General features: G+C 40.9%; 1 protein-coding gene across 5 annotated transcripts in view; it reads right to left on the reverse strand.

The window, feature by feature from the left end:
• MBD6 (methyl-CpG binding domain protein 6) overlaps positions 1-27584 on the reverse strand; it is a 153619-nt gene that overhangs the window by 32650 nt on the left and 93385 nt on the right. For 4 of the 5 annotated variants that reach the window (XM_073613787.1, XM_073613790.1, XM_073613786.1 and 1 more), the window contains one exon: positions 18524-19276. In XM_073613787.1, the coding sequence (XP_073469888.1) occupies positions 18524-19276 (753 nt within the window). The remainder of the gene's footprint in view (positions 1-18523; positions 19277-27584) is intronic. The other variant, XM_073613789.1, reaches the window with a different exon arrangement.

Genomic DNA, 27584 nt, shown 5'->3' on the forward strand with positions numbered 1-27584 from the left:
GGGCTCCCAATCCTCCACCAATATTCAGTAGAAAAAGACAACGGGACATGTTCTCCAATGCAAAAAGTTTTATCTGATTGCTCTTCAAGACATGACAATATAATGCTACTGTACAGTTACGAGCATACCATGCTCTTCATCAGGCTTTGTGCAACAATCTGCCAAAGACCTCATACTTTTATACCAACACCACAGGGTGTAACCTCACAGGTGTATCCCATAATCCCATTGCCACTCTAAATTAACCCTCCACAGACTAAATCTAATGCAATCAATATAGTGCCAATACAAACTATATCTATATAATGCTAATACAGACATTTAGATCTGACTCATTCCTACTACTCATCTAATTCTTCACCTCCTAACATGAGAAGAATAAATTCCTGTACATATTTACACTGAAATTAGTCATATCATCACAAGAAAAAACAAAGCGAAAAACAAAAGACAGATCTCTGTTTCTCTTTAGGCTGTCTATTTCCATGGTCCATCTCCAAATACACTCCATTTCTCCTATCCTGAATGGTTCAGTTCAATCTGAAAAGAAACATGAAATTCACACCTCACAATCTTTATAGAAATAGATATAGATCGTAATCCCTATTCATTCCCTCAGGGTGCAGGGACCATAATTTATTTATCCACCACACTTCTGTTTGTTTCAGTTTTAGTATCCTGTCACCCTCTCTCCTGTCTCTAAGTACTTCCTCCAAAACCATAAATATCAGATCTGAATCTTTGTGTCCCGGTTCAAGAAAATGCCTAGAAACTGGCAATCCTGGTTGCTTGTGTCTGATTTTGCTACGATGCTGAGCAATCCTGGCCTTGATTTTTTGCGTGGTCTCCCCAACATATATTAAGTTACATGGGCATGTTAAAATATAGATTACATAGGAGGACTGACGTGTGAAAATCTTTCACCATGACCCTCTCCCCATTAACAGGATGTATACAATGAGTCTCTAAGTGTCTTATTTCTCCGCGTTCATAGGTGCCTGTTGTAAATCTTCTATCTGTGGATAAGCTTGTTTAAGTAGGGGCCAGTATTTTTTAATAATTCTAAACACATCTTCACCGTAGCTGTGGAATTGCATAGAAAAGGGCAATCTTCTCACCTCCTGTTTTCGTTTTCCTATAGCTACCTTCATCTCCTCCTGCTGTAATTTCCCAAGTTCCTGTGTAATGATATTCTCAGGGTACCCCTTTCTCTAAATTTGTGACACATCTCTTATAGTCTTATCTTTTTCAAGGCCTCATCACTAATTATACGTTTGACCCTACAGAGTTGACTCCTCACAATAGATCTGAATACATGTGGTGGGTGGAAGCTATCAAATAGCAACAATTGGCTTTTGTCCATCGGTTTGGTATATTTTCTATCCGATCCCGATTTATATAAATTCTCGTATTTAAAAACGGGACCGACCTCCCACCTATATTTATCTTAAATTGTATCCCAGGATAGTAGTCATTCCATCAAATATTTTCAAAGACTTCACGCTGCCCCGCCAAATGGCAAAAATATGAAACCTGATTCACAATATCTCGAGACGGGTCTGGTCGCCGGAGGAGGTAGGACTGATTAATCATGGTCTTTTTGTCATAAAAGTCATTTAGACACATTTCAATTAGATCAAGATCTGTACAGACTGTTCCGAAATATCAGGTGGAAAGTACACTTTATTCATAAACCGTTTGTATATGGGGATTCAGTGGGTAACTCATTGGACTGTAAATCATTGGGTTTGAAAGTGAAATCTAAATCAGTACCACCTATGCCCCAGTTAGACATTTCTTAAAGAGGTAACTCGAGAAGTTAAAGAGTTGGTCTCTCAAATTGACTATCGGGATCATATACCAAACAATCTATCACATAAGGAGAGACTAGCCCTGCGGGAACTTGACAAAACGGAAGAATATCATAGTAAAACCCGCCGACAAAGGGGGATTGGTGGTCATTATGGACCCGCAGTTATATGAGGATGAGATTATCTGTCAGCTGAATGATCAAACACATATACACATATATATATATATATATACACACACATATACACACACATATATATATATATATATATATATATATATATATATATATATATATATATATGTGACTAACGATCCAACTTGGTATATAAAGAAACGGCTTGAAAGTATTTTGAAACCTACATTTAAAGAAGGGACTATCATTTGTGATCTCTTGGAAGTTTTTATTGCCTACTCATACAAGGATTCCGGTCCTATATACACCGCCCAAAATCCACAAGGACAGTCAATATCCACCAGGACGTCCCATTGACTCAGGGAGAGACTCGATTTTTGTTCCTACAGCACAATTTTTGGATAAAATCTTGTCCCCCTTAGTGAAGGACACTAAATTTTACATTAGGGGCACTAACGATTTCTTGCAGAAATTGAAGAATGTATCATAATGCCAGGGAGATGAGTTACTGGTAACCTGGGATGTTGCCAGCCTATACACATCCATCCCGCATCAAGCTGGGATTGATGCGGTGATAGGATTGATTAGGGATAGTAACAATTACTCTGAAGCACAAATTACAATGTTTCAGAGTTGTTTTATCCAATAACTATTTTCTGTTCAAAGATCAGTTCTTTATACAGCTCAATGGAGTTGCTATGGGCTCTAATGTTGCCCCGTCATATGCCCGTGCTTTTATGAATGAATTTGAACAAAGGCACATATTTCCAAATTAATTATTCAAAACACATATAGTTAGGGCCCTTACACACTGGGGCGGTTTGCAGGCGCTATTGCGCTAATAATAGCGCCTGCAAACTGACCCGAAAGTGCCGCTGCTTTGTCTCCAGTGTGAAAGCCCCGAGGGCTTTCACACTGGAGCGGTGCGCGCTAAAAAAGTCCTGCTAGCAGCATCTTCGGAGCGGTGAAGGAGCAGAGTGTATACCGCTCCTGCCCATTGAAATCAATGGGACAGCGCGGCTATACCGCCGGCAAAGCGCCTCTGCAGAGGCGCTTTGCAGTGGTTTTTAACTCTTTCTCGGCCGCTAGTGGGGGGTAAAACCGCCCCGCTAGCGGCCGAATACTGACGGTAAAGCGCCACTTACAATAGCGGCGCTTTACAGCCAACGCCGCCCCCGCCCCAGTGTGAAAGGGCCCTAAGTGATGACGCCTTGAAAAAGATAAGACTGGAAGAGATGTGTCACAAATTTAGAGAATGGGGATACCCTGAGGATATCATTACACAGGAACTTAGAAAATTACAGCAGGAGGAGAAGAAGGTAGCTTTTTAGGGAAATGAGAACAGGAGGTGAGAAGATTGCCCTTTTCTATGCAATTCCACAGCTAAAGTGAAGATGTGTTTAGAATTATTAAAAAACACTGGCCCCTACTTAAACAAGCTTATCAACAGATAGATTTACAACAGGCACCTATGAAAGCTTATCGAAGAAATAAGACACTTAGAGACTCATTGGTGCGGTCTGAGTATAGGCCAAGGGAGTATGAAGTAAAAATGACATTTTTGGGCAAAAAGAGAAAGGGTTGCTTTCCTTGCCTTAATTGTATACAGTGTAGTTTAATAATGAAAGGTGACCATTATATACATCCTGGTAATGGTGATAAGGTCATGGTGAAAGGTTTTCACACGTCAGTCCTTGGGGAGCTCACACAAAAAATCAAGGACAGGATTGCTCAGCATCGTAGCAAAATTAGACACAAGCAACCAGGAGGATTGCCAGTTTCTAGGCATTTTCTTAAACAGGGACACAAAGATTCAGATCTGATATTTATGGTTTTGGAGGTAGTACTTCGAGACAGGAGAGAGGTTGACAGGATACTAAAACTGAAACAAACAGAAGTATGGTGGATAAATAAATCACGGTCCCTGCACCCTGAAGGAATGAATGACTAGGGATTAAGATCTATATCTATTTCTATAAAGATTGTGAGGCATGGATTTCATGTTTCTTTTCAGATTGAATGGAACCATACAGGATAGGAGAAATTGAGTGTATTTGGAGATGGACCATGGAAATAGACAGCCTAAAGAGAAACAGAGATCTGTCTTATGTTTTTTGCTTTGTTTTTTCTTGTGATAATATGACTAATTTCTTTCAGTGTAAATATGTAGAGGAATTTATTCTTCTTCTCATGTTAGGAGGTAAAGAATTAGATGAGTAGTATGAATGAGTCAGATCTAAATGTCTGTATTAGCATTATATAGATATAGTTTGTATTAGCACTATATTGATTGCATTAGATTTAGTCTGTGGAGGGTTAATTTAGAGTGGCAATGGGATTATGGGATACACCTGTGAGGTTACACCCTGTGGTGTTGGTATAAAAGTATGAGGTCTTTGGCAGATTGTTGCACAAAGCCTGATGAAGAGCATGGTATGCTCGTAACTGTACAGTAGCATTATATTGTCATGTCTTGAAGAGCAATCAGATAAAAGTTTTTGCATTGGAGAACGCGTCCCGTTGTCTTTTTCTAATTTATATCTATCTATATCTATAGATATCTATCTATCTATCTATCTATCTATCTATCTATATATACATACACACACACACACACACACACACACACACACACACACATATACACACAGCATCCCACTGAGTACACCCCCCACATTTTTGTAAATATTTTATTATATCTTTTCATGTGACAACACTGAAGAAATGGCACTTTGCTACAATGTAAAGTAGTGAATGTACAGCTTGTATAACAGTGTAAATTTGCTGTCCCCTCAAAATAACAACACACAGCCATTAAATGTCTAAACCACTGGCAACAAAAGAGAGTACACTCCTAAGTGAAAATGTCCAAATTGGGCCCAACGTGTCAATATTTTGTGTGGCCACCATTATTTTCTAGCAGTGCCTTAACCCTCTTGGGCATGGAGTTCACCAGAGCTTCACAGGTTGCCACTGGAGTCCTTTTCCACTCCTCCATGATGACATCACGGAGCTGGTGGATGTTAGAGACCTTGCGCTCCTCCACCTTCCGTTTAAGGTAGCCCCACAGATGCTCAATAGGCTTTAGGTCTGGAGACATGCTTGGCCCATCCATCACCTTTACCCTCAGCTTATTTAGCAAGGCAGTGGTCACCTTGGAGGTGTGTTTGGGGTTATGTTGAAATATTGCCCTGCAGCCCAGTCACCGAAGGGAGGGGGATCATGCTCTGCTTTAGTATGTCACAGTACACATTGGCATTCATGGTTCTCTCAATGAACTGTAGCTTCCCAGTACCAGCAGCACTCATGCAGCCCGGACCATGACACTTCAACCACCATGCTTGACTGTAGGTAAGACACACTGGTCTTTGTACTCCTCACCTGGTTGCTGCCACACACGCTTGACACCATCTGAACCAAATAAGTTTATCTTGGTCTCATCAGACCACAGGACATGGTTCCAGTAATCCATGTTCTGCTTGTCTTCAGCAAACTGTTTGTGGGCGTTCTTGTGCATCATCTTTGGAAAAGTCTTCCTGCTGGGACGACAGCCATGAGGACCAATTTGATGCAGTGTGTGGCGTATGGTCTGAGCACTGACAGGCTGACCCCCCCACCCCTTCAACCTCTGTAGCAATGCTGGCAGCACTCATACGTCTATTTCCCAAAGACAATCTCTGGATATGATGCTGACCATGTGCACTCAACTTCCTTGGACGATCATGACGAGGCCTGTTCTGAGCGGAACCTGTCCTGAGCGGAACCTGTCCTGTTAAACCACTGTATGGTCTTGGCCACCGTGCTGCAGCTCAGTTTCAGGGTCTTGGCAAACTTTTTATAGTCTAGGCCATCTTTATGTAGAGCAACAATTCTTTTTTTCAGATCCTCAGAGAGTTCTTTGCCATGTGGTGCCATGTTGAACTTCCAGTGACCAGTATGGGAGAGTGAGAGCGATAACACCAAATTTAACACACCTGCTCCCCATTCACACCTGAGACCTTGTGACACCAATGAGGAAAAAGGCTAATTGGGCCCAATTTGGACATTTTCACTTAAGGGTGTACTCACTTTTGTTGCCAGCGGTTTAGACATTAATGGCTGTGTGTTGAGTTATTTTGAGGGGACAGCAAATTTACACAATACAAGCTGTACACTCACTACTTTACATTGTAGCAAAGTGTCAGTAGTTCAGTGTTGTCACATGAAAAGATATAATAAAATATTTACAAAAATGTGAGGGGTGTACTCACTTTTGTGAGATAATACATTATATATATAAATAATCAGATTGACTATATTTCAAGACTAAGATTATACTTTGAAGCACAACAAACTATTAGGAAAACAGAGAAGGGTATGTAGTAATTTATGACTTTTCCCCACAATGCACCACTTTTAAGTTCCAGAGTGATCTACTTCTGTGACCTGAGGCCAGCTTCTGCTTCCTGTACCCCATAAAGCATATTCCTGAAGATGCATGTGGGTTCTGCAAGTAGATAATTTTTGTTCAAAAACACAAAATCTCTGCGCTTAGGACAAGTACCAAAAGGAGGGAAAAAAGAAAAAATGAAAGAAAAGAGGGGGCAAGGGGGGGAGGAGGGAGGAGAAAGGAGGGGGGGGGGGACCTGAAGGAAAGTGCAGGGGGTAATTACCCCAATGAGAAAGAAACAGTATAAGGTATGCTGCCACCCCTAGTTAAGCCCTCAGAGAGGACTAACATGTGTAAAAGATTGTAAATAGAGGTATGGCGCTTCCTTGTGAAGTGTGTAAATGATATATAATAAAGTGACTAATATGAAATATATCATACACAAACGGTAATTAAATACTCATAATAAATGACCCCATATATGGTAAGTTAAAAAACATGTGATAAGAAATGTGATAAGGACCCTTATTAATTTCATACACCTATGTATCACAGGTAATTCCGGAAAATAACCACTAGGTGCTGCTGCTAATACACTATGCAGCTGATGTGATGAATCCAGCATATACGTGTGCAAAAAAAGTGAATGACAGTGCAATCAATTCCAAAAAATTAAAAAATTATAAACACGAATGAATTCAAAAATGTGTAAAAAACCTATATGCAATAAAAAACAAAAAAGCAAAAAAGCCTGTCACAAGTGGTACGTCCCAAACTATAAATAGCAGGAAAAGAAAAAAAGTTCCAAGAGCTTAGTGACTGTGGTGTCCTTATAGATGAAAATCCGTGACTTCTGTGCTCCCCTTTTGGCTCCCCACTCACCGGCTCCCACTGCCCCTGCAGGGGTGACAGACACTTTAAGATCCCAATGCCGTCCTCTTGGCCGATATCCCGTGGTCACTGAGATAGGATGTCCTCTCTCCCAGGCGTTTCCAGGTTACCTCTTTATACCACGTCCAAGAAGGGGATCCCCAGAGAAATCCTCATAAGAAGAGATGCCACCTCATAGTGTAGTATAATTAAAACTTTAATAGCATAAAACTCCCCATATGGGAGAAAATAAAACCGTACTACACTTATGGGTGAAGCCGAAAGCCAGGAAGTGCTTCACCGCAGCGTGCGGTCCAGCTGCGTTCCAGGCTCTCTCGCTCCGTACCCGGAAATGACGTAAGTGCGTAGCCCCGCCTTACGCGTTTCGTCATCGACGTTTTCAAAGGCGGCGCCATCTTACTACACCTCACAGGTTATAAGGTAGGCGGACATGCTGGATCCTCCCTTCTCCCGTCATTATAGGAATTTTGATTGGACAATTACTCCTAAAGCTCCTCCTCCCGGTACATTCCCAATAGGAGAACCCAAATCAGATCCCTATGTCCCTAGGTCAAAGGATAATAGTATTTATTACGGACCCATGCATCTCCGCTGACCCTTACATAGATTGCCAGACATATTTCACGCAAAGTAATAGTAGCATCAAACATCTTATTAGTATATAATACAGGTTAAGTTCAGTTAGAAAAATCAGGTAAGCATATCGTATAGGCAAAATCCACAGTGGTGGGTTACGGTACTTCATGTTCTCCATCTTGCAAACCCAGTGTCTATCTTGTAAAAGTTAATATAAATAGAGTGAAAAACTGAGTCCCATTCAAGATCTGTTTTTGTATAAAGGTAAAGGAAAGATATTAAGTGTTCATTACTGTCTTTATGGGTATCCGCTTCAGATCTCCAAACGTCAGAAGAAAAAGAATTTTTTGTATTTTACATCTGAGATTTGAAACCAAATCAAATTGGTGTTTCTGAGACCCTCTAAGCCGCTCGGAAAAAAATTATAATTAAAAATATATACATAAGGACTAACTTACAAACATTCCTATATTGGGCCGGTGTATTCCCAAATATAGGTATTGTATAACCATTTCCAACTCCAGAGCACTACTACACATGGTTAAAATCCCACATACTACAGCCTCCCAGTGGTGTGTTCTAGTAGTGCACTCTCCCACGTACACCCAGATACTACTTAGTAGACATTCTCCAATGTGGTGTCAGCACCCCAAGGGGGCCCTACATTGCATTCTGGGGTGCTAGGAAACCCGGGAAGTCGAAGTACATATTATCATCCCGGGGTTGTGGGTTGCATTAAGGACATGGGAAATATAAATATAGATATAAAAAGAAGCAACATAAAGGGCTTTGGTAAACACAAACGGAAGACAGCATAAAAGACATGATTGGAAATATATATACATATGTATGGAAGCAATATCCATGTGCATGTAAATTGCACATAATGCCTCATAGCTAGGTGTGGGTATCCCCACCTACATCCATATATGCACATATGCCTAATTAGTTCTATAAGTTGATGGTGCTAAGGGTGTTGGCTGTATTCAAACCTATGCTCCAACCCCATATTGATCATGTCTATGATTTTCCTACTGCTGTCCCCTACTTCATCATTTATCTACCAGCACATGTATACACGGGCAGTAGATTAATTATCTAATGTCATAGTGTTTTGTTAACCTCTACCCCCTTTTTTTCTGGACACCTAACTGGTAAAGATAAAGGACATACGTCATAGAGGACCTGCGGAAGTATAATTTAGATAATACTGCTGTAGATTAGTTTAAGGGTTAGCTATAAAACAGTTGAGGTCTATGTCCAAATTCAAGCCTCTAGGGGCAATAGACCCCAACCGATATATCCACCCTGTCTCGTTCCTAGAGACCAGTGTTTCTTTATTGCCCCCTCTCCAGTGGTTTTTCACTTGATCAATGCCGTAAAAAATGAGGCCACTTGGATCTTTTTGATGGAATTCGGCAAAATGCCGTGATAGATGATGCTTCGGGAACCCTTTTTTGATATTTTTGATATGTTCCCGTATTCTGACATAGAGGGGGCGGGTGGTTCTCCCCACGTACTGTAAATGACAAGGGCATTCAATGATATAAGTAACATGGGTACTATGACAAGTTATCAGCTCCTTAATCTCATATTCTTTATGGTCTGCAGTTTCTAGGTTGGGGTTTGCTAACTCTGCAAGGTAAACATCTGCGGCATCTGAAGAACCCTTTCATATTGGGTATAATGTGGGTTTGCTTGGGGGGGTCAATGACATTATGTACAAGATGGTTGCGAAGTGTAGGTGCTTTCCTATACACAAACTTCGGTTTGGTGGGGAGGATTTTGGCTAGTACACGGTCCTCTTTCAGGATAGGCCAGTATTTCTTAATGATCCGTTCCACATCCTTATATTGGTTGTTAAACCCTGTAATGAAGGTTAACTCCGTCTGATCATTTCTGGCCCTACTGTTCTTCTTAAGTAGTTGGTTTCTATCCATGTTCTTGATCTCCTGTTTCAGCTTGTCCAGGTTTTCCTGTGGATATCCTTTCTCTTGGAACCGCTGAATAAGGACATCTGCCTGGACGTCAAAGTCTTCCAGTGTGTTACAGTTTCTCCGTATCCTTAATAGTTGCCCTTTTGGAATGTTGGATTTCCACTTCGGATGGTGACAGCTTGAAGTGGGTATGTACCCGTTCCGATCTGTACTTTTAAAAAAAGTACGGGTATTGAGGGAATCCCCTGCTTTGAAGATTTCCAGGTCTAAATAGTCAATCGCCTGCAGGTTCCACTTTCCCGTGAACGTGATCCCATACCTATTCATATTCAGCTCTTCAAGGAATTTTTCAAAACTGTCTGTTGTGCCATCCCATAAGATGATTAAATCATCAATATATCTACGGTACATTTTAATTTGGGGGATATTCTTGTTATAAATGTATTCCTCCTCCCACATGTTCATGAACAGGTTTGCAACACTTGGTGCATATCGTGCCCCCATTGCAACACCTTTAGTTTGTACAAAATATTCCTTGTTGTACCAAAAGTAGTTGCATTCCATTGCCATTTTAAGGCCTTCCCGAATGTAGTTGATCTGCCCCTGTCTCATTGCTGTGTTCTCATATAGAGCCTTTTCTACTGCTAGCAACCCATCCGGTTGTTCAATGCTTGTGTACAATGAGTTGACGTCTATTGTTGCCAATACCCAATTTTCTGTACCTTTTATATTTTGGAGTTCTTCGATGAGCTGTAAACTGTCACGCAGGTATGATTTCCCTTGCTGTACCAGAGGTTTCAAGTATTTATCTAGGTATTCCCCTAATCTTGAGAAGATCGAATTTATGCCACTGATGATGGGTCTTCCAGGTGGTTTGTGCAATCTTTTGTGGATCTTCGGTGTGTAATATATCACGGGGGTCTTTGTAGAGTTAGAGTATAAATATTCAGCTTCTTTAGCATTCAATATCCCCATAGCTTTTCCTTTAGTGATGTACTTCTTTAGTTTTTCCTCATATTTTTTCTTTGGATTAGTTCGGAGTTTTTTATACGTATTTTCCACATTTAGTAGGTTGCCCATCTCTTCTTGATAATCTTTTTTGTTCAGGATAACCAGTCCGCCTCCTTTGTCGGCCGGCCGTATAACTACCTCATGTCGTTTCCCTAAATCTTTGATGGTCCTCCAGATATTTTTCCTCTTTCTTTCCTTCCCTTTCAGATCTCTCAAATCCTCTTCTACCATTTTCTTGAAAGCAGTCAGGCACTGACTCCCTGGCGTTTTAGGGTTGAAGGTAGAGTTATTCCTCAGGTTGGTTTGAATATATTCTGGGTTGTCCTTAATGTTACTGTCTGTGTTCATAGCAAAGTGTTTTTTCAAATTAAGTTTCCTCATGAACTTTTGAAGATCAATATAGGCCTCAAATTTATCCAAGCCCTTATCCGGTGCAAATTTTAGGCCCAAATCAAGCACCTGTAGTTCTTCAGCTGTAAATGTTACACTACTTAAGTTATAGATGCCCTTTCCTGTTACACTCTTCTTCTTTTTCTTCCTGCCTCCTCTGCATCCTCTTGTCTGCCTCTTCTTACCGGGTTTCTTCGCATCTCCTCTGTGTTTATTCTCTGGCCATGCTCCTGCCCATAATTGGGGTTCCTCCTCTCTCCATATCCTCGATTTGTGGTTGGGGTTCGTTCTTCTCCAGTTCCCCATTGGTCCTCTCTCTGCATATTGCCTCTGTTCGTATTCATTCCCCTCCATCCATAGGCCCTGTAAGGAGGGCGGGTCTTCCATCTTCCCGGAGGTCTGTTTCTCTGTCCTCCATGAAAATCCCTCTCCTCCCTCGAATCTCTCCTATAGGAGGGATGTGATTCATATTGATATCTCAGGGGTGAAAATCTATTATGTGTGGGTACATCATACCTCACATTACTTGGTGTCCTATATTCATGGGGTCTTTGATGGCTTGTCCTTCTATGATTAGATCTATCTGGAGCCCTATTGAGAGGTCTAGATCTCCCACGGTTCCCACCGTTAGAATACTCTGGGGATAGGAATTGGGAATTATCGACCATCAATTCCATCATCCGGCCCTCAGTGGGTTCATCTGGGCTCTCATCCATGCTGATGTCATCCATATCATCATTATGATCTCTCATCATTGATTGCCACTTGTATACTTTCCCATTCCTATAGTCAAGAACATCCCTTTTAAATTTCTTTTGGTTTTTTTGCTTGGATCTCCCCATCATATTTTTTGATGATTTCCTGGAGTTCCTTTTCCTTATCCTTATATTCCCTTTGGGTAGAGAAGGGTGCCAACATGTTTTTAATCTCTGTAATTTTTGCTTCTATGCCCCTTAGTTTAAATTGTCTTCTCTTAACAATATTCCGAAGCAACTCTCCCTCACACTTATTAAAGAAGGAGTACCAATCACCCATAAGGTCTTCATCATCAATATTATCATTCGGGTGTAAGTCCCACCTTAATCTCCTAGGGGTCATTTTTTCAGTGATGTACATGTCTAAGGTGGTAATGTCCCACCACACTCTCAGCTGCTTCTCCATAGCATGTCTGAGCTGCCTCATGAGGCTATGCATATCCTGCGTGTTGGTGACTTGTTCCTGACTGAACACGCCCCCTAAATCTATATTTCTGCTGGACATATATCCGAAGATGTCCATAGCTGCAGAGTGTATAACCTCCCTGAGGTGGTTAAGTTAGATCAAAAACACAAAATCTCTGCGCTTAGGACAAGTACCAAAAGGAGGGAAAAAAGAAAAAAGAAAAGAGGGGGCAAGGAGGAGAAAGGAGGGGGGGGACCTGAAGGAAAGTGCAGGGGGACACCACAGTCACTAAGCTCTTGGAACTTTTTTTCTTTTCCTGCTATTTATAGTTTGGGACGTACCACTTGTGACAGGCTTTTTTGTTTTTTATTGCATATAGGTTTTTTACACATTTTTGAATTCATTCGTGTTTATAATTTTTTAATTTTTTGGAATTGATTGCACTGTCATTCACTTTTTTTGCATGTCTGAGGCAGCTCAGACATGCTATGGAGAAGCAGCTGAGAGTGTGGTGGGACATTGCCACCTTAGACATGTACATCACTGAAAAAATGACCCCTAGGAGATTAAGGTGGGACTTACACCCGAATGATAATATTGATGATGAAGACATTGGGTGATTGGTACTCCTTCTTTAATAAGTGTGAGGGAGAGTTGCTTCGGAATATTGTTAAGAGAAGACAATTTAAACTAAGGGGCATAGAAGCAAAAATTACAGAGATTAAAAACATGTTGGCACCCTTCTCTACCCAAAGGGAATATAAGGATAAGGAAAAGGAACTCCAGGAAATCATCAAAAAATATGATGGGGAGATCCAAGCAAAAAAACAAAAGAAATTTAAAAGGGATGTTCTTGACTATAGGAATGGGAAAGTATACAAGTGGCAATCAATGATGAGAGATCATAATGATGATATGGATGACATCAGCATGGATGAGAGCCCAGATGAACCCACTGAGGGCCGGATGATGGAATTGATGGTCGATAATTCCCAATTCCTATCCCCAGAGTATTCTAACGGTGGGAACCGTGGGAGATCTAGACCTCTCAATAGGGCTCCAGATAGATCTAATCATAGAAGGACAAGCCATCAAAGACCCCATGAATATAGGACACCAAGTAATGTGAGGTATGATGTACCCACACATAATAGATTTTCACCCCTGAGATATCAATATGAATCACATCCCTCCTATAGGAGAGATTCGAGGGAGGAGAGGGATTTTCATGGAGGACAGAGAAACAGACCTCCGGGAAGATGGAAGACCCGCCCTCCTTACAGGGCCTATGGATGGAGGGGAATGAATACGAACAGAGGCAATATGCAGAGAGAGGACCAATGGGGAACTGGAGAAGAACGAACCCCAACCACAAATCGAGGATATGGAGAGAGGAGGAACCCCAATTATGGGCAGGAGCATGGCCAGAGAATAAACACAGAGGAGATGCGAAGAAACCCGGTAAGAAGAGGCAGACAAGAGGATGCAGAGGAGGCAGGAAGAAAAAGAAGAAGAGTGTAACAGGAAAGGGCATCTATAACTTAAGTAGTGTAACATTTACAGCTGAAGAACTACAGGTGCTTGATTTGGGCCTAAAATTTGCACCGGATAAGGGCTTGGATAAATTTGAGGCCTATATTGATCTTCAAAAGTTCATGAGGAAACTTAATTTGAAAAAACACTTTGCTATGAACACAGACAGTAACATTAAGGACAACCCAGAATATATTCAAACCAACCTGAGGAATAACTCTACCTTCAACCCCAAAACGCCAGGGAGTCAGTGCCTGACTGCTTTCAAGAAAATGGTAGAAGAGGATTTGAGAGATCTGAAAGGGAAGGAAAGAAAGAGGAAAAATATCTGGAGGACCATCAAAGATTTAGGGAAACGACATGAGGTAGTTATACGGCCGGCCGACAAAGGAGGCGGACTGGTTATCCTGGACAAAAAAGATTATCAAGAAGAGATGGGCAACCTACTAAATGTGGAAAATACGTATAAAAAACTCCGAACGAATCCAAAGAAAAAATATGAGGAAAAACTAAAGAAGTACATCACTAAAGGAAAAGCTATGGGGATATTGAATGCTAAAGAAGCTGAATATTTATACTCTAACTCTACAAAGACCCCCGTGATATATTACACACCGAAGATCCACAAAAGATTGCACAAACCACCTGGAAGACCCATCATCAGTGGCATAAATTCGATCTTCTCAAGATTAGGGGAATACCTAGATAAATACTTGAAACCTCTGGTACAGCAAGGGAAATCATACCTGCGTGACAGTTTACAGCTCATCGAAGAACTCCAAAATATAAAAGGTACAGAAAATTGGGTATTGGCAACAATAGACGTCAACTCATTGTACACATGCATTGAACAACCGGATGGGTTGCTAGCAGTAGAAAAGGCTCTATATGAGAACACAGCAATGAGACAGGGGCAGATCAACTACATTCGGGAAGGCCTTAAAATTGCAATGGAATGCAACTACTTTTGGTACAACAAGGAATATTTTGTACAAACTAAAGGTGTTGCAATGGGGGCACGATATGCACCAAGTGTTGCAAACCTGTTCATGAACATGTGGGAGGAGGAATACATTTATAACAAGAATATCCCCCAAATTAAAATGTACCGTAGATATATTGATGATTTAATCATCTTATGGGATGGCACAACAGACAGTTTTGAAAAATTCCTTGAAGAGCTGAATATGAATAGGTATGGGATCACGTTCACGGGAAAGTGGAACCTGCAGGCGATTGACTATTTAGACCTGGAAATCTTCAAAGCAGGGGATTCCCTCAATACCCGTACTTTTTTTAAAAGTACAGATCGGAACGGGTACATACCCACTTCAAGCTGTCACCATCCGAAGTGGAAATCCAACATTCCAAAAGGGCAACTATTAAGGATACGGAGAAACTGTAACACACTGGAAGACTTTGACGTCCAGGCAGATGTCCTTATTCAGCGGTTCCAAGAGAAAGGATATCCACAGGAAAACCTGGACAAGCTGAAACAGGAGATCAAGAACATGGATAGAAACCAACTACTTAAGAAGAACAGTAGGGCCAGAAATGATCAGACGGAGTTAACCTTCATTACAGGGTTTAACAACCAATATAAGGATGTGGAACGGATCATTAAGAAATACTGGCCTATCCTGAAAGAGGACCGTGTACTAGCCAAAATCCTCCCCACCAAACCGAAGTTTGTGTATAGGAAAGCACCTACACTTCGCAACCATCTTGTACATAATGTCATTGACCCCCCCAAGCAAACCCACATTATACCCAATATGAAAGGGTTCTTCAGATGCCGCAGATGTTTACCTTGCAGAGTTAGCAAACCCCAACCTAGAAAGAAGGAAAAGTTTAAGTCAACTGCAGACCATAAAGAATATGAGATTAAGGAGCTGATAACTTGTCATAGTACCCATGTTACTTATATCATTGAATGCCCTTGTCATTTACAGTACGTGGGGAGAACCACCCGCCCCCTCTATGTCAGAATACGGGAACATATCAAAAATATCAAAAAAGGGTTCCCGAAGCATCATCTATCACGGCATTTTGCCGAATTCCATCAAAAAGATCCAAGTGGCCTCATTTTTTACGGCATTGATCAAGTGAAAAACCACTGGAGAGGGGGCAATAAAGAAACACTGGTCTCTAGGAACGAGACAGGGTGGATATATCGGTTGGGGTCTATTGCCCCTAGAGGCTTGAATTTGGACATAGACCTCAACTGTTTTATAGCTAACCCTTAAACTAATCTACAGCAGTATTATCTAAATTATACTTCCGCAGGTCCTCTATGACGTATGTCCTTTATCTTTACCAGTTAGGTGTCCAGAAAAAAAGGGGGTAGAGGTTAACAAAACACTATGACATTAGGTAATTAATCTACTGCCCGTGTATACATGTGCTGGTAGATAAATGATGAAGTAGGGGACAGCAGTAGGAAAATCATAGACATGATCAATATGGGGTTGGAGCATAGGTTTGAATACAGCCAACACCCTTAGCACCATCAACTTATAGAACTAATTAGGCATATGTGCATATATGGACGTAGGTGGGGATACCCACACCTAGCTATGAGGCATTATGTGCAATTTACATGCACATGGATATTGCTTCCATACATATGTATATATATTTCCAATCATGTCTTTTATGCTGTCTTCCGTTTGTGTTTACCAAAGCCCTTTATGTTGCTTCTTTTTATATCTATATTTATATTTCCCATGTCCTTAATGCAACCCACAACCCCGGGATGATAATATGTACTTCGACTTCCCGGGTTTCCTAGCACCCCAGAATGCAATGTAGGGCCCCCTTGGGGTGCTGACACCACATTGGAGAATGTCTACTAAGTAGTATCTGGGTGTACGTGGGAGAGTGCACTACTAGAACACACCACTGGGAGGCTGTAGTATGTGGGATTTTAACCATGTGTAGTAGTGCTCTGGAGTTGGAAATGGTTATACAATACCTATATTTGGGAATACACCGGCCCAATATAGGAATGTTTGTAAGTTAGTCCTTATGTATATATTTTTAATTATAATTTTTTTCCGAGCGGCTTAGAGGGTCTCAGAAACACCAATTTGATTTGGTTTCAAATCTCAGATGTAAAATACAAAAAATTCTTTTTCTTCTGACGTTTGGAGATCTGAAGCGGATACCCATAAAGACAGTAATGAACACTTAATATCTTTCCTTTACCTTTATACAAAAACAGATCTTGAATGGGACTCAGTTTTTCACTCTATTTATATTAACTTTTACAAGATAGACACTGGGTTTGCAAGATGGAGAACATGAAGTACCGTAACCCACCACTGTGGATTTTGCCTATACGATATGCTTACCTGATTTTTCTAACTGAACTTAACCTGTATTATATACTAATAAGATGTTTGATGCTACTATTACTTTGCGTGAAATATGTCTGCCAATCTATGTAAGGGTCAGCGGAGATGCATGGGTCCGTAATAAATACTATTATCCTTTGACCTAGGGACATAGGGATCTGATTTGGGTTCTCCTATTGGGAATGTACCGGGAGGAGGAGCTTTAGGAGTAATTGTCCAATCAAAATTCCTATAATGACGGGAGAAGGGAGGATCCAGCATGTCCGCCTACCTTATAACCTGTGAGGTGTAGTAAGATGGCGCCGCCTTTGAAAACGTCGATGACGAAACGCGTAAGGCGGGGCTACGCACTTACGTCATTTCCGGGTACGGAGCGAGAGAGCCTGGAACGCAGCTGGACCGCACGCTGCGGTGAAGCACTTCCTGGCTTTCGGCTTCACCCATAAGTGTAGTACGGTTTTATTTTCTCCCATATGGGGAGTTTTATGCTATTAAAGTTTTAATTATACTACACTATGAGGTGGCATCTCTTCTTATGAGGATTTCTCTGGGGATCCCCTTCTTGGACGTGGTATAAAGAGGTAACCTGGAAACGCCTGGGAGAGAGGACATCCTATCTCAGTGACCACGGGATATCGGCCAAGAGGACGGCATTGGGATCTTAAAGTGTCTGTCACCCCTGCAGGGGCAGTGGGAGCCGGTGAGTGGGGAGCCAAAAGGGGAGCACAGAAGTCACGGATTTTCATCTATAAGGACACCACAGTCACTAAGCTCTTGGAACTTTTTTTCTTTTCCTGCTATTTATAGTTTGGGACGTACCACTTGTGACAGGCTTTTTTGCTTTTTTGTTTTTTATTGCATATAGGTTTTTTACACATTTTTGAATTCATTCGTGTTTATAATTTTTTAATTTTTTGGAATTGATTGCACTGTCATTCACTTTTTTTGCACACGTATATGCTGGATTCATCACATCAGCTGCATAGTGTATTAGCAGCAGCACCTAGTGGTTATTTTCCGGAATTACCTGTGATACATAGGTGTATGAAATTAATAAGGGTCCTTATCACATTTCTTATCACATGTTTTTTAACTTACCATATATGGGGTCATTTATTATGAGTATTTAATTACCGTTTGTGTATGATATATTTCATATTAGTCACTTTATTATATATCATTTACACACTTCACAAGGAAGCGCCATACCTCTATTTACAATCTTTTAGATAATTTTTGTACTTCCAAGTGACATAATACTGGCAGTTGTGAATACAACAAATTGTGAACAATTGTTTAGACAAACAATATACATCTGCAATTAATACATAAGCATTCACACAATACATACATCCACCTCCTGCTCCCCGGGCTGTCCTCCCTCTTCCTGCCAATGGTGAGAAAATGGAGAGATTCCCAGCACAGGCTGAGTTGGATCCTGGCTGTGACCGGCTTCTTCTCCATCATTCTGTGTGTTTTCCTCTCCATTGTACCTCCAGTATGAGTGCCGTGAACTGGAGAGCCTATCACCACGTGGCCGACGACCATAAGACCTCTCTCCTCGGGAGCGACCATTAAACCTATAGCCTCGCTCATTACCCTTGGAGAGTTCTCTTTCAGCAAGGTTTAACATATTGGGTGGATGAGGAGAACTCATCCATGGGAGGTTTGGGGAAGCTCCATTGGGGACTTCAGAGGGAAGGACAGCATCAGTAAGCATCCTACACCTTTTTAGTGGAGATGCTTCTGGTTCTGTCTCGGAGGAGGAAGGATCCAATGACTGGGTTAATGTATCTGTTCTTGGGGGATCAGAAGGTGTGTCTGGAGGAAGGTCAGTCCGGACTGATCCCTGAAATGGGGAGCCTTTGGGAATGAGTCCAGTTTCAAAGGCACTTGAGGTGTTGGAGACAAAGGAACCAGGTCGCATTGAGGACAGCGACAAAGTCTGAGACCTGTTAGTCATATCAGCTCTCTGGGAAGGGAAATTGGATTCAGATGGCTGTTGAGAGATAGATGGGGGTTGAGATGTGGGTGTAATGCAGGACTCTGGCTGAAACGAAGTGTTGACTTCTTTCTCCGACGTTGAGTGAGTCTGCAAAAAAAACTATAATAGGTGAAGAATTCAGAATTGAGTCTGGAAAGCAGCAATAAGGTGAAATCCCTGTCAAGTTTTCTATACTGTATATTGTGCCTTATAGGTATAAAATAATGATAAATAAAATTGCCCATAGGTGATGTTTTATAAACCTTTAAGGCTTAATGTACACGGGACGTTTTTACAACCTCTCCTGACCGATTTAACTTGACAGATAGTAACCCATCCGTTTTGCCGCGTTTACATGCCGCATTTGCGTTTAGAAGCGTTTGAAAAAAAAATTTATTTTTTCCAAAATAGCCAAAAATGAAAAACGCCTGTAAACAAAACGCAGCTAAACGCAAGTTACCTCGTTTAGAAGCATTTGGCGCTTGAAATGCCTCTAAACTCAGCGTCTGAACTAATTTTTTTGCTTTCCAAAAAAGGCCTCTAAACTCAACTGTCTAAAAGCAACATTAAACAAACCTGTGTACATGTACACATAAGACAACATTGGATGAGTTCAGGGGCAGCTGAAAAAAACATCCAACTGCCTCTGAACGTCTGTTTACTAGCAGCAGTGTACATAAGGCCTAAAGCACATGAGTTTGGAGCCAACTATAGATAATGACCACAGAATTATTCCTTTCACTCTACTGCAAACAATTTTGAGATATGTGTTGCCCAATTGCCATTTATATGTAAACGACCTGGGTTGTGTATGAGTGCAAGGGAGAAGATAGGGGGTCCTTGTTTTTCATTTTTTATTGGTTTTACTTTATTATCATCAAGTGGGGGCTGAAAATTAAAAGTATATCTTTTGCCACAGGTCCTGTTTATGGACGCATATGTCTACTCTGCACCACTTCCAAATAAACAGAGTACCGACAGTACTCTGTTTACATTCCTGGCCGCTAGCAGCCAGAACCCGGCAGCTTCAAACCCAGAAGTTTTCAAAGCAGAGCACTTCTAGTTTCACAAGCTGTGGGAGGATCGGCAAATGGATATTGACTGACTTCCCTTTACTCACCATCCTGAAAAAATCCATGGCCTCTTTTGTGCTTATCCCAAGCTCGACTAATGCTCGGGATTTAACCGTTTTTACCGTTTAACTGCTAATGTAAACACAGAGCAGGTGCTCAGGAAGAGGAACAAAGTAGAGTGCTGAGACCTGACTGGAAGGACTTCTGTGATTCTCTTGTGAACTTTAAGGGTGATTTGCTCCACACTGTCTGCAACTACAGGAGTCAGTGAGGGATTGATTTAGAAGTCATTTAGGCTTTTCTCCCATAGCCTCCAGTTTGTATAATAGAAGTATACACAGAATGTTTTTGTGAAGCTATCAGCAAGCTTTAAACCGCTTTGTTGAAGCCTTTGAAAACCTCCTCTTTGGGGGCGTGGCCGGATCCCGAGCGCGATGGCTGCCAGGGCATTTTCAGATAGGTGATCAGGCTCCCACAGCAGCAAAACTCACCACCAATGACCGGAGACACCCGCCAGCATGTCAAAGAAGAGACAGGAGCCTTCATACAACTTCTGGCGACTTTCCTACCTGATTCCTCACAGAGTGAGCTGATAATAGATTGCATACACCGTCTGCCAAAACCTCCTCATCTACCAGACACTATCCCAAGGGACGCTATTGTCCGCATCCACTACTTCCATATAAAGGAAAGATTCACGAGAGCTGCCAGGAATGCTGCAGAATATCCACAACAATACACCAATTTCTCCTTCTATGATGATCTATCAAAATATACCCTGCAACAACGCAAAAATCTCGCAACGATCACAAAACCTCTGCGGAACCATCAGATCCCATACAAATAGGGCCATGCGGTGAAGCTTATCATCACAAAAGATAATAATTCCTACACCATTAAATCTCCGGAAGAAGGCCTTACACTCTTCCAGCAATGGAACATACTGGAACCACAGGAACAGCGACAACACCAAGGGAACCGTCAACAACGCAATGACAACTGGGAAGACTTGGATCCTCCAGACGTCATGACCACCTGAATCATACAAGCATTGACAAACTACACAGTTTGCCCTGGATTGCTCAAACAAGCTCAATTCATTTGTTGAACACCCCCAAATATTTGACGCGGTAAATCACCATACAAGCAGATTTCTGCTTTTTTTTCTTAAAAGTTCTGTTTTGAACCAAAGGTTCTTTATTGTGTGCACTACCTATTGTAGACTTTACAATTATCTCTTTTTGTTTCATATAAACCATCCTCACGCGAAGACACAGTCAGCAAGCTCCCGACAGCTGGAACGCGACAGACTCTAGAGGCCGAAAAACAATCAAACAGTAAGCTACTCTTCCTACACTAACGGCATACACCCACCGATACTGCTAACTAAGCTCTCCAAATAAGGGACCCCCATCAGAAGCAGAATGCCTTTCAAAATCACATCCCTAAACGCTAAGGGCCTAAATCATCCAGGGAAAAGGTACTCTCTAGGGTCAGATACCCACACGCTCAAATGCGATGTGCTATGTGTTCAAGAGACTCACTTTAGCCAAACAAAAGCGCCTCCAATTTCCCACCAAAATTTTCCACATTTATTCATTGCGAATGCACCTATCAAATCCAAAGGAGTACCGATAGCTATCAAAGACACAGTAGCCTTCAAGCTATTAAATCTTCATACAGATACACAAAGGAAGATTATATTATAATAGTCTGCGAAATAAATAATACCGTTTACACATTGGTAAACCTCTATACCCCGAACACGGGCCAAATTCCATTCCTTAACAAAACATGGAAAAAAGTGACCAAACTAAAACAAGGCAGAGTCATCCTCTGTGGTGACTTTAACCTTGTTCTAGATGCCACTACAGATGTGAAATGACCTACACCGAAAAAATCCAGAGCATCAAAACTTCTAACCTTCCTGCATTCAAATGAGCTATATGACATTTGGAGATGTCAACACGTTTCAGAGAGGGATTTTACTTTCTTTTCAAAACCGCACTGTACTTACTCCAGAATAGACTTATTCCTGGGAGATAAACAGCTACTACAGGATGCTATTGACTCGGAAATCCACACCACAACATGGTCAGATCATGCGCCCATCTTAATAATGCTGGGGGAAAGCAAGAAAGCATGACCTTTACTAATTGGCGCAACGACCCACACCTAATGTCCATCCCCGACAACAATCTCCAGATTCAACAACAACTGAATTAGGGCTGAAACAACTAATCAATTAATCGACAACTAATCGATTATGAAATTAATCAATTACTAGTTTCATAATCGAATAATCTGCCAGTAACATAATGGGGTTAAAAAAAGATAAAATTAGTCCTTTATAGTGCAAAAAGAGCAAATCGCTACTGTAAATATTACTTTCACAGTTCTACAGTAAAAAAAATGAACCCCTTACATTAGCGATTATCTGCTTTTTTTTTTTTTTTTGTACTATAAAGGGCTAATTTTAGTTTTTTTTAACCTCATTATATTACTAAACATCTTAGACCTGGTTCACATCTATGTGTTTTTTGGTGCTTTTTGCAGAAACGCACTACAGTTCATTTACATGGTTTCCTATGGGACACATTCACATCTATGCTTTTTTCAGCCGCTGTGTATTTGGAAAGGGTCAAGGACTTTAACGCAAAACTGTGCTTTTTTTGGTTTAATATACTTCAATGGAGAAGCTGCAGAAGAGCATGTAATGTGTTTTTGCAGCAATTTGTGTTTTTTTTAATCTGCTCAACGACAAATTGTCCAAAAAAAAACAAAAACGCAAATTGCAGCAAAATCACGTGCGCAAAAATAACTCACAGCAAAAAGCACTGCAGAAACAGATCAAAAGCAAGCTGCATAGGTGTGTACCGAGCCTTATGCTGGCCACACAGATCAATTTTCAGACGAGAATATTCAGACGAAAAATCTTTGTACATTCGCTGAATGAAAGAATGTTGTTTGAAATTTTCACTTGTTTTTAACATTCTGTTTTTAAAACAAATGTAAATTTCTGAACGAAAATCACATACACTGTCTGAAAATTCCTTTGACCAAGAAGTTTTCTATTATTTCCAAATTTTCCCGTCACTATGGTTGAAAATGAACATCGATTTTACCCCACTAATGATTAGAAAATCGAACGAACGTTCTTAAAATTACAATTTTTTTTTTTTTTTTAAGGAAGACATTTGTTTCTTTTAAATAAAAAAAACGTGATCTCCGAGTCTGATGATATTTACCACATTCACCCTTTAATAGTATATACAGTATATCTCCTCTAATAGTATATACAGTATATCTCTCCTCTAATAGTATATACAGTATATCTCTTCTAATAGTATATACAGTATATCTCCTCTGTTATTCTCAGTGTGGATTCGATATTTTGCTCCCTAACCATATAGTTGGTTATTTATATCTACCACTGCATAGAAATATTTAAGAATAAATTGCCTTTTAAAACTTTACATATTAACTAAATTATACACCACACTTTTTTTTTTTTTTTTTAAGGTTATTAACCGATTAATCAAAACAATAATCGGCCAACTAATCGATTATGAAAATAATCGTTAGTTGCAGCCCTAAACTGAATGACTTCTTCCACCTAAACGAACGATCAGTCAGCAATGCATTTACAATATGGTCTTCTCACAAAGCCTTTATAAGAGGTGTCCTAATCAAAATCAGTTCACGGGCGAAACACCAAAAGACACAGCAGTTAACAGACCTTTTAGATACAATAAAGGGGCTGGAACTTACAAAAAAAAATTACCCAAAATCATCAACTAGTAACAAACTCTGGCAAGCTAGGAGCGAACTTAGATCACACCTCAATGCCAGCCATTCTAAACTACCGGTACTCCTCAAAATACGAGCCAATTTTTATGCCCAAGGCAATAGAGCCAGCAAACTAATGGCAGAGCTGATCGAAAAACGCAAAATTAAGCAAAAAATACTATTCATTTTACACCCCACCCAGGGCAACAAAATGTTTCATCCTCAGGACATTGCCAATGCCTTTAAAGAGTATTATGAGAAATAATACAATTTAAAGGATGATCCCTCAGTGAAACAACCCACAGACTTAAACATTGAAAACTTTCTCGCCTCCCTCCACCCGCCTAAACTATCGGACGAACACATGACAGCTCTTAATGCTCCATTTACTATCAAAGAAATCACCCATGCAATCTCATCACTTCCAAATGGCAAAGCTCCAGGCCCAGATGGCTTCTCTGACAAGTATTACAAATAGTTTTCCAAAATTCGAACTCCTTATTTATGTCACACATTCAATGTTGCCATGTCCTCGGGTGAATTTCCCTCTGAAATGCTGTCAGCTAATATCATTACTTTAACCAAACCAGGGAAGGAACCGGTTTCATCACAAAACTTTCGCCCAATTTCGCTACTAAACACTGATTTCAAGATATATGCAAAATTGGTGGCCCAGAGACTGGCACCAATCATGCCAAACATTATTCACCCAGATCAGGTTGGCTTCACCATGACCAGCCAAGCACCCGATGCCACTCGAAAAATTATAAATCTTATATACTTCTCTAAATCTAAAAAGGTCCCTGCAATCTTTGTAGTGCTAGACGCTGAAAAAGGCGTTCGATCGGATTCACTGGGGCTACTTAAAATAAACACTCACTAGATTTGGATTCCAGGGTAACATATTAACAGCCATACTAGCCCTTTACTCTAAACCCTCAGCCTGCGTATTTTCAGACGGTATCCTCTCTGAACCCTTCAAAATCACTAATGGCACTAGGCAAGGGTTTCCTCTCTCTCCCCTTTAATATTCATGCTAATTATGGAACCACTGGCCCAAACTATCCGTAGTAACATATCAATTCGAGGCATACAAGTAGCATACCAAAATCATAAGATCACCCTTTTTGCGGATGATATCATCCTTACTCCCACTAAACCGGCTTCTTCCCTCCCAGCGGTGTGCAACGTTCTTGACAAATTTAACGCATGCTCCTTTTAAAAGGTTAATGTGTCAAAATTCAATATCTTACAAGCAGGAGTAGCAAGCCCCATAAGGAAAGAACTACAATCCAAAATCCCATTTCAGTGGGTGTCCTCCTCCATGCCCTACCTAGGCATTTCCTTAACCATTCCAACGAATAATCTATTTTCACACAACTTCACTCCATTTCTAAACACATGCAAGCAAGATCTTCAAAGGATTAGCAAACAACACCTCTCATGGGCAGGTAGAGTAACAGCATTGAAAATCTTCACTCTCCTGAAACTACTATGCCTATAGTCATCCCTGACACATTCCTTCAAGTCCTTACAAAGCATGCTGCGTGCTTACATATGTTCAAAAAAAAAAAAAAAAACACACTGCCCTTACTCTGTTACTATCAGACTCAAAAAAGCAGGTGGCATGGGGCTCCCTGATGTGAAAGTCTACTATGTAGCGGTACTACTAGACCAGATTCGCCATTGGTTTACTCCCACAATGGGCAAACAATGGAGACACATTACTCTGCCTTACTCCCATGGTACCCCCCTGATGATATACATAGGCCACTGCTGTAGCTTTTTCTGATTGTACCCGACTGGATGTTCCTGAACAAGGGAGGTCCAGTGATGCAGAGCTTGTTTTATTGTGCCAAACTCCCGGATGTTGATGGGGAGCTCTGCTTTCCTTGGGGACCAAGCTCCTGGAATCACGAGAGACTGGAACACACCACCCCAGGCTGCAAGGTTGGCATTTGTTTTCACGTTCCATGAAAATGAAAGAAATTACTTTCCAATTTCCAAGGTTGTGTTGGAAATCCACTAAGTTAGGGAGTTTCTAGCTTGACTACAGAGAAGCATAGGAAAACAGAGCAAGGGGCAATGTCTGTTTCAAGTCAACATAGTGTTGAATAGTCCTTGAGTGGAACTGAGTGAAAGGAACAGCCTTGAACGGGGCTACCACAAGGCCCAGGATCCTAATGTAGAATCTTACAGAGGTATGTCTTTTTGATCTGAAGGACCAAGCATGAAATCTTAAGATGAGAAAGTTTGTCGGAAGGAAAACCTTCAGAAGAAGGTCATCTAGGCATTTTATGACCCGAGTTCTTAGGAGAGAGAGTATAGGTGCATGCACCTTTGTGAATACTCTGAGGACCGGTTCAATTCTTGAACCGGTCCTCTAGAGGCAACGAAACAACCACTTCCTCGGACAAGAGAAGATCTCCAATCTGTCTTTTGGCAGATATTGGGTGTTTGAGAGAAACCACCAATTAAACCCATTGAAGTTTGGGACATCTGTGACCTAGAGGGATATAAACTGCAACAAATGTCCCCCACACTTATGAATGAGGATGTCCCATCAATGTGAAGAAAGCTTTGTGGCAAATTTGGTGGACTTTGTGCTCCAAGTCTTTCACCAAATGTAAGGGTGGAATTTGTGCTTTGAAGATGAAGACTGGGGAGAGTGATGAGGGGCTCCCTTCGTTTAGAGGAGTAGGGAGGTAGGAGCCTTCTATTGTGGCAGAAGGGCTTTTCCTCCTGTGACCTGCTTTATGAACCCGTCAAGTGCATCATCAAACAGATTGAAGAAGAGGAGTATGGACTCCAGAGAGCGATATCATTTTGCCCCTGTACAAATCATTAGTAAGACCTCATCTGGAAAATGCAGTTCAGTTTTGGGGACCAGTTCACAAAAAAGAATATTGGGGAACTGTAGAAAGTGCAGAGAAGGGCAAACAAACTGATAAGAGGCATGGAGGAGCTAAGCTAGGAGGAAAGATTAGAGGAACTGAATTTATTCTCTCTTGAGAGGAGGCGATTAAGGGGGATATGATCAATATGTATATGTACATAAGTGGTCCATATACTGAACCTGGTGTTGAGTTATTCACTTTAGGTCATCACAGAGGACAAGGGGGAACTCTTTACGTCTAGAGGAAAAGGGATTTAATCTCCAAATGGCTTCTTAACAGTAAGAGCTGTGAAAATTTGGAATAGACTCCCTCAAGAGCTGGTTCTGTCCAGCTCAGTAGATTGCTTGAAAAAAAGGCCTGGATTCTTTCCTAAATGAACATAACATAACTGGATACTAACATTTATAGGTAAAGGTGATCCAGGATCATCCGATTGCCTCTTGGGGGATCAGGAAGGAATGTTTTCCCAGCTGGAGCAAATTGGAACAGCATGCTGTTTTTTTTGCCCTCCTCTGGATCAACTGTGGGTATGGGATTGTGTATATAGGATTGTAAAAAAATAAAAAAAAATGTTTTTGTTTTTCCTTTTTTGTTGGTCGAACTAGATGAACTTTGTGCCTTTTTTAACCAGACTATGTAAAAGACATCCTCCTTTAAAAAGCATATGAA

Source organism: Aquarana catesbeiana, linkage group LG02 (assembly GCF_042186555.1).
Source record: "Aquarana catesbeiana isolate 2022-GZ linkage group LG02, ASM4218655v1, whole genome shotgun sequence".
Taxonomy (NCBI): Eukaryota; Metazoa; Chordata; class Amphibia; order Anura; family Ranidae; genus Aquarana; species Aquarana catesbeiana.